The sequence below is a fragment of the Sinocyclocheilus grahami genome, unplaced genomic scaffold, assembly GCF_001515645.1.
Source record: "Sinocyclocheilus grahami isolate Dianchi unplaced genomic scaffold, SAMN03320097.WGS_v1.1 scaffold178.1, whole genome shotgun sequence".
Lineage (NCBI taxonomy): Eukaryota > Metazoa > Chordata > Actinopteri > Cypriniformes > Cyprinidae > Sinocyclocheilus > Sinocyclocheilus grahami.
This window is the reverse complement of record NW_015505357.1, coordinates 1111916-1120842: the sequence shown is the minus strand read 5'-3', so window position 1 is coordinate 1120842 and position 8927 is coordinate 1111916. Positions and strand designations below refer to the sequence as shown.

At 39.8% G+C, this 8927-nt stretch overlaps 1 protein-coding gene across 1 annotated transcript in view; it reads right to left on the bottom strand.

Annotated features, from left to right (window-relative positions):
• Positions 1-894: 894 nt before the first annotated feature.
• Positions 895-8927, bottom strand: part of LOC107593990 (Krueppel-like factor 15) — a 9450-nt gene continuing 1417 nt past the window's right edge. The window contains exons 2-3 of the mRNA XM_016283912.1: positions 6794-8045; positions 895-3087 (exon numbers count right to left, since the gene is read on the bottom strand). Coding sequence (XP_016139398.1) covers positions 2919-3087; positions 6794-7971 — 1347 coding nt within the window. The 5' untranslated portion in view covers positions 7972-8045 and the 3' untranslated portion in view covers positions 895-2918. The remainder of the gene's footprint in view (positions 3088-6793; positions 8046-8927) is intronic.

Here is an 8927-nt window from a genome sequence, read left to right as displayed (position 1 = left end):
TTAACAAAAACTTTTATTTTGGATTAAATTAATCGTTTGACAGCACTAATATGTATGTGTATATATATATATATATATATATTTATATATGTGTGTGTGTGTGTGTGTGTGGATGGATGGATAGATAGATTGTTTTATGTATGTACTACTAAAAATATATATGTCCAAAATATATAAAATAGGTCCCAAATTATTTTCAATAAATGTAAGGTTTCTGAACACATTATATATAACAAAAATTAGGAAGAGAGTACATTTCAAATTTTATTTACTGTGTGTGTGTGTGTGTGTTATAGAAATTATACTAGATATATAATACATTAACATGCTGTTGTTTTTAAATAATGAATTAAACCAGATTCTTTTTGCAGTATCACTATATGCAAGGTTTATCTGTAAAAGATTTAAAACATATAGTAAAGCTCTTTTATGACATCTTAACCTTCACTGTTTGGCTCACTTATAATCTGTTAAAGAGAGGCACATGTGTGCTTCATTGCATTCTTTCTTTAGGAAGTGCGTGGTTTTAATGTAGGATTTAGAATTATAAGGCACAATTTCTCTCTCGACGCCTTGCATATTATTTTTAATTGGTACGACTATAATTAGACATCACTGGTATGAGACCATCAATCATTCTAAGGCCACGGTGTATAAACCGAATGCATGAGTGACGCATTGCAAGCACAACTATTGAATTAAATTGTTCTGTGGAGTTCAAACTAGAAATAAAAACTTTGCGCTAATGCAGTGCATAACTACGTCTTTGCATTCACATTAAATCAATGTAGCTAGAAGCATCTGCATTCACATCCTAAGCTATAACATAAACATAAATACAAACAAGACAACACAAAAACAAAAAAGTTCTTATTTTCAATTTATTTGTAAATGCATCTGATGTATATCAAGAAAAATATATAATATTTATATATATATTGAAATGTTATTATGTACATTGGTTTACATTTTACAGGGGACATTTATACAATCAAAGACGTGAGATACGTCAGTAGAAGAATATCCGGTACTCTCTGATCCAACGACATTTTGTACAAAGTCTGTACATACAGTATACATACATTCAATGTTGGCCATAAGCACCAATTTCACCAAAAATTTCATGTATAGACGGCAAGGAATGCAAAGCTAACAGTACGCAACCTCCGCCTTTTACTTTTACTAAGTTTTAGATGAGCGGGGCTTTAAAAGAACCAATTGTACATGGTTACCTCTTTCAGAGAGCAACGATAACGTACTTGAAGAGATATTGATCCTCCACGGCACTGGTTTGTATGTTAAACAGGCACAAACAGCAGCAAAACATCCCTATACTATATGCAGACAAATGTGTTTCCTTCATTCCTACAGTTCTCTTCTGGTCTGCGAGAGGTCTGAGTGGTTCTGGTTTCTTCCCGCTCTGCAATATCTGATCCGAGATCGGAATTCCTGACCATAACAGTTGCTAAATATTATAAGCAGAGCAGCAAAACGATACCATAATCATTTTTATGCATTCCTCTGAAGCACGTGTCAACACGTAGAGCAAGTAAGAGAACCAGAAGAGATAAGTTCCTGTCATCACACTATACGCGTGTATATAGGTGGACGCATCTATAGGTGCCTGTTCTGCCTGTTGGCGCAGTACAAAGAGCAACGGGTTGATTCATTACCTGAGGCACTCTGGGTAACTTTGTAGTTGTTTCCATTTGGGCTTTTGTTTTGGCAAAAACGGACTGCATAGAACAGATTGCATTGCCAAGGTTGTTACGAAGCACTAATCAAAATCCAATTCAATTGTATAATTTCATTAAATATTAGCGTTAACTATCAGCACCCCACTGGATATTACACACATTCTTTAGCGAACACATGGTCAGCATGCCCTATCAATAGTCAAGCTGTGTCCATGACTACAGTTCCCATGAAGAATGTCCTCTTTGAACTCCAGATGCATCCCAGACTACATTTCCCAAGCAGGAGGATCTGACCTGCAAGCTGCGAGTTTGAGACCGGTTAGCACCTTGCAATTCCAGTTTCATTTTGTCATTCAAGCTCGTCTCGCAGAGACATTTTGGCAGATAGTCCCAGGTCAAAAGGACTGTTTGAGGCAGGTTAGAAAGGTTTGTTCGTCTATATTGACCTAGCTTAGCTATCAACTTACTGACTCGGATCGTTGGATTTCTCAGATATGAAATGTGTTGCATTGCTGTAGAAGGTATCTTGTTTTCATTTTTTTCAGATGAAAGCAACCAATGACAAAAACGAAGAATGAAATGAAAAGGTTTTGTATTATGAACTAAAACATCAGGAAAAAAATTCAATACTGATCAGAAGGCCCATTCACATACGTCAAATGTGCATGTTTGACTTCCGTCAATTCCCTCTATGGTCTGTCCCGAGGCGTTTCACAGTTTGCTAGCATACAACTGAAAGTCAAGAGGAAAAGCCTCTGTGTTTGCCAATAGCTTATAATGGCATAGTCCTACCAATGATCAGTAGTTCAAATGAACCCGAGTTTTTTGGTTTAGAGGAGCTAAACACGTTACATTGGCAAAAAGAAATGACTTTATCATGATTTTGAACAAGGAATGTTGATGACTGGCAGATACATCAACAATTCATACCTCAAAGTACAACAAAAAATGCTTTGAATGTTACATGTCGCAAACAAATTTGTTCTCAAAACGTAGAAAACAATCAGGAACGCTACAAAAATACAATCTACGAAGCTTACGACATCCGTGAGGCCGACGAGTCAAGTAACAGTTTCAGAACAAACTCTTCTTCAGTTCATCCGAGCCTCACGTAATAAATTATCACAGTACCACAAATGAATCTGTCTTTCTCTCTTTCTTTCTTTCATTCCTTCGGTCTTTCTATCTCTATCTCTCTCCATGGTGGGGGGTTGTGTGGGGTCAGTGTGCAGTGCGCGCTGTCCTGCTGCTTCGTGGAAAGCGATGGACTTTGATGTGTTTGGACAGGTGATCGCTGCGGGCAAATTTCTTCTCGCAGACGGGGCACTGGTAGGGCTTAACTCCAGAGTGAGACCGGCGATGCCGTGACAGCTCGTCCGACCGGGAGAATCTGCAAGAAAAATCCAGAGATAAAGCCAAATATTAATGGTTGTGCACTGATCCAGTTCATTTTTTACTGTAAAGCTGCTTTGGAACAATACGCATTGTAGAAATTGCACTACTTGACTTTTTGCTTTCATTGGTATTTTGTTTTATGACCATGTCTAAAAAAGGCAGAGGGCCTAAAATGCTTCAGTTACAGTTGTTTTGAAGTCAACATGGTCCTTATTTACTCTGCACATTCCTTGTGTTGCTCTTTGTAATCATTCATCGAAGTATACCAACTTGAGCTGCCTTTGAAACAACTATCCTTTACTTTTCAACACTACTCTGCTATCTTAGCCCAGCATTTCTTGATCCTACTAAAATATCCCTTCACGTTTTCTCTAGTCGAATATCTTATTTCGTGAAGAAATGCATTAGATTATAAAAGAAAAAGGCAAAAAACAACATTTATCATTGACTTAATACACGCAGTGCCTAAATTAGTAAATCACTGGATAAAGATAATGGAAATATATAATAGTGAGCATAACAGATCATAAGTCAAAGCCTATTTGGACAAGACAGCTCATTACTCACATTAATAAACCCTACTGCACGTCTTTTTGTTCCCTTATATTTGTCACTGTGAAATCGGACAAAAGGTGAAAAACAGTGCTGGAGATACTGAGTAACAAAATGAAAAGCACTGAATCAGTGACAGTGAAAACTCTTTCACAGGCTTTGAGGCGAATACACAGAGCGCATGCACCGTCACATAAAACTGTCAAACAATTGATCAGTGTCTTCACTACTGAGCAGCAAATGGTTTGAGCTTGAAGCAGATCTAATGAGCAACTATATTTAACCCGGCGCTTAACCCAGTGCTCATGTTCCAAAAGAAGATTTGCACCACATTCATGACTGTTAATGTTTTCTGAAAGCAAGACCCAGAAGAGAGAAAACTTGTGGCTTCTTTTTAGAAAATATGGAAGCATTTTCCTTAACTCAATTTGCAGTTCTCTCTTACTCAAGTCATGCCATATACCCTGCACAGAAAGTAATACGTAGAGACTCCAGGGAAATTAGTTGTATTATATCTCTGGTGTACAAATAACTGTCAACTTTACACCTTTATACAACCAATAGACATCTTACTCAATATTAAGCACCTGAAGATAGTGTTCACTTCTGTTTGAAATGAGAAAACCAGGAAAACAAACTCTTGCTCAACCCCATGCCACGGTTTCATATGAAGCCATAGGCGAGGTAGTATCTGTTTCTAATGTCTCGGGAACATGTGTAGAGTATTTGCAAGGCTATAAAAACCAGTCTCTCTCTCCTGCTTGGCTTTTCTTCCACTTTTACAACAAGCCATGACAGGAACGGTACAGTTGTAGCTATGCTAACAGTAATGCGCTAACTTTGTGCTGAATCCAAAAATAAACCCCCTGCAGTGACAGCGTGACTAACGGAACTAACAAGAAGCTTCTCATTTCATAATCAAAAGAGAAGACAATTAAGTCACGTTGCATATGCTAACTGTAATGCTAATTAAACCATAATGCTTTTTTGAATGACAAAGTACCTCACATTTTGAAATACCACATGTATGGTATGCCAGCAAATCTTTGAAGTATGTTGGGATGGGATGGTGGTGAACTAATTGTTGCCCTGTGGGATAGGATGAGACGGGGTGCCCCTCCTGGATCGACGTCAGAGCTCACAAACAGAGTTGTTCCAGCACGCTTTACAGCACATGCTATTAACTTCTATTCAAATGACCACATTTTTGCATTGTGGTCGAAGAGCTATTCCTTTGCAACAAACTATAAGTACGCTCTCATCTTGATTCCACCTTGCAAATCTGTATTTTTCATTCCAAAACAAAGTTAAGCTAAAGCACTTTGGTTCGCTCTAGCACACTCACATGTTGATACTGCAAACTGTATTAGTTCAAATAAAGCTTTTCATGCAGGTTTTGTCCTCTATTAACCTTTGTGTGCAAGCTGCATAAAACAAAGTATGTACTTCCTGGTTTGTTTCCAGCTGCATGGGGGAATAGCAAAGCACAGGACGTGTGTGCAAAGACATTATCATCTAGCCGTCAATCCAACTGGTGGGTTTTGTAGTCAAGTACCATGTTTAAAGCGATTGTGTGTGCTTTTAGATCTAAGAAATTTTCAGTCGAAGTGCGAGTATGGTTTTGTGTGTTTGTGTCTCTAGGACAATTTTATTTGCGGAGTACCATAGGAATGCTAAAAATGCTGGCAAAGCATTGCCGCAGCCAGGCTTGAGGCAGCCAATGGGGCATTCTTCTGTTGCTTTCTTCCCTACATCCATTTCCTGACAGTGTCCTGGAGACCTCAGTCAGACTCACAGACTGCTGAAGGCCAGTCACTGCCAACTGCTATCCAGAAGCAAGGCTAACCAAGGTCACTGATAACAACAGACCTCTCGAAACAGTAAATCTTATCATACTTGACTAGAGGCTCTCTCATGACGGTTCTAACTTGCCAATCCAATTTTTGATTTTGTTTTTATAATAATTAGGTAATCTTGGAGGGTCGTACATGAAACTAGTGGATCATTGGCAGAAAAGAGAGAGGGTCTGAGAGAGGAACCTGGGAATCAGGGATACTACTGCAACCAAGGGCTTGAAGAATATAGTTACAAACTTGGTAACTCAAGAAATCATACAAGAACCAAACTCTTCATTTGAAGCGTTATCTATACTGTCAATCCTGACCTCACTCAACTGCTGGTGCACTTTAAACAGTGTCCAGGCCTTGTTCAGAGAGATTGAAGCTGGACATAGACTAAGAGTAAACAAATGAAGCAGTGAATAGGGCAAAGTCTGCCTCTTCAAAGACTTTATCTAATCTCCGAACAGCAGAGATAACACAAAACAAGACCTAAGGACAAATTGTGAATGAAATTTTACAGCTGCAACACAAAGTCATTATCAAGCAAGTGTTGGGGAGTAACTACCTAAAAGTAGCAAGGCTACTAACTAGACTACATTTATCAATAATGGGACCAGATTTTCAAAATAGTATAGTTTTTTTACAGTAACAAGCTAAAGTTTCCAATGAGCAGTGGTACAGAATGACCACTTGCATGCTAAATTGCATTGTATTTCACCTTTTGCAACCTTACAACATAAGCGAGTTGAGATAATAATCAAACGTGTTCTACTTAACTTCTCTAATAAAATGTTACATATCTTTTTTTACATTGGAAAGTCTGATTAGTTCTTTTGAATCGGTTCATGTAATTCAGAGGTGTCCAATCCTGCTCCTGAAGGGCCACTATCATACAGTTTACCTCAAATCCTAATTAAACACACCTGAAAAAGCTAATTAAGGTCTATAGGTTTACTAGAAACTTCTAAACTAAACTCTGCAGGGCACTGGCCATCTAGGAAAAGGCTTAGAAACCCTTAAGGTAATTGGTTCTTGGCAACTTACGTGATACGAAATGCCTCAAAAACAAGGAAAATTAGTGACAAGCTAACAGATCTTTAGATTTGGATAGTCCACATACTAGAGCTTTACCTAGTCTTTGTTTGAAGTCCATTCATGGATGGTCAACATAGATAATGTTGTACCACACTGTTTTCGCAATAACTACAACTTACTGGAGTGAAAGCCCTCCGTACACATGCAGACCTTGACATCTAACCTCTGCTTGAGTGGAAAAAAACTACAACTTTACAGAAAAAAAACACTCACCTCCAGCCACAGCCAGGCCAAGTGCAGGCAAATGGTTTCTCGCCAGTGTGTCTCCTCAGGTGCGCCTTTAGGTGGCTGCTCTTGGTGTACATCTTGGCACAGCCAGGGAAAGTACACTTGTGCATTTTAATAAGATCAGCTACCGAGCTCTTCTGGAATTTGTGACCCCCAACTACAAGCCCTGTTCCCTGGCCATCACCTGTTCCGTTCTCCCCTAGACCTAAGGGCTTAGCGGCAATGGGAACAGGGGCAATACGGACAAACTTGGAGGAAGAGCTGTTAAGGCTTGCCGGTGGGATCACCTGAGGAACCAGGGCAAAGGTTTGACCCTGGATGTTGACGAGGAGCTGGGTTATTTTGATGTCTGAGGCAGGTTGTGGTGTTGGTGTCGAGGGGGCAGTTTTAGGGCTCAGCTCCTGTTTCACTTGAATGGGCTGTAGCTGTAAGATCACGGGCATGCTAGGACTCTCCACCATCACTACCTTCCCAGAAGAGTCCTCCTTTTTCAATGTGTTCTGAGGATTTGTGGAGGCCCCTCCTGCGGATTGTGCACTTTTGGGATCAGAGTTGGCGTCAACTATGTCACTTGAGACAGGCACTGTTTGGTCTAAGTTTTGAGCCCAAGGTTCTGATGTAGGTCCTTGGATGCTCTCACAGGTCACTAGACCCTCTCCAGCTTCCTCTTTCAAGGCTACCACTTCCATGTTCTCCTCCAGGAACTCCTCGATCTCCTCCAGAGTGGGCTGAAACAGTTGCCCTGCATGGTCCTCCAAATCTCCAGGGAAAACAGGGAACTCAAAGCACTCCTCTTTGGTGGTGCGGTCCCGTCGGGACTCCCAAGCCAGACCCATGGGAAGAACAGGAGGGACCATGGGATACAAGGTGGTGGAGGATGGCGAGTTTTGGCTCACAGTTAGGGACTGAGAGTGAAGGAAGTCAAGGAGGCCATCTTGACTTTCTCCACTTGAGTTACTCCCACAACTGGAGCCCAATACCTGAGACTCAGGGCTGGAACAGGAACGTGAGCTAGATGAGTCACTCAGGTTATCCTCTGAGAATGGTGATGGAAGCATATGGTACACCCCCTCGTCTGTCACCATATCCGATGGGTTGTGGGCTGGCAGCAAACAAGTGTAAGGAAAGAAAATCTCTTCATCAAGCAGCAAGTGATCCACCATTCCTGGCTACTGCCTGTCCAAAGTGCGGCAACCACTTGTACAGTTCCCTGCTATGAATTATTCAGGTTTTCAGTCTATAAAAAAAAACAAAAAATATATTCAGGATTAGTAAAAATTTGACATTTCATAGATGCATAACATTCAAAGTAATTTACAGTACAACAGTTTTAATGGCCATCCAACTGAAGCAATCTTGAGAACAAACATTTGATGAAGATCTCAGTCAGTACAATAATTTGTAAAAGGCTTTGGTCCTACTGAATTCATAGCAGTCAAGCTTTTGCAAAGGGACTAACAGACCTACAGTAGATAGCTTGAATTCATTCACCATGTCCTGTATACATGGTAATCAGACTACAATTAGCCTTGGCACTTTACACACACACACACACACACACCAAAAGACAGAGGCGATGTGGAATGTGCATTTAATCCTTTAAATATTCAATGACGTTGCAAAAACCAGCTGTAGTCAAAGTATTACTATGCATGTAAACAAACTCGATGCTAGGCCGAATTATGATTCAATGACTCTTTTCCACTCCACAAGAACATTTAAAGCCCAAGAAGCAGCTAAAGGGTAAGCTATCATCAACTCCTGCCTTGTGGATGTGTGAGACACTGGAAACAATTTACTGTAATAGCTGCATATGCCAACTCTAAAATAAGGATGTGAACATGTTACTCCCTCACTACAAGTCTTGCTATAAGCTAAACCGTTTAGACAAGATAGCATTGTCTGCACACAACGGGTCTCAGATTATTGTGTTCGATTGGAAACAGATGATAATTGGAAACCAAGACTCTTGCCAAAGGAGTACATAAAATGAAGTTGTTATGTGTGAGACAGCTCACCATTTAATCAATAAGCTATGTTCAATAACTGAGTGTTTTCTCCTTTTTTGGTATGTGTTGTACTTGATATATATATATATATATATATATATATATATATA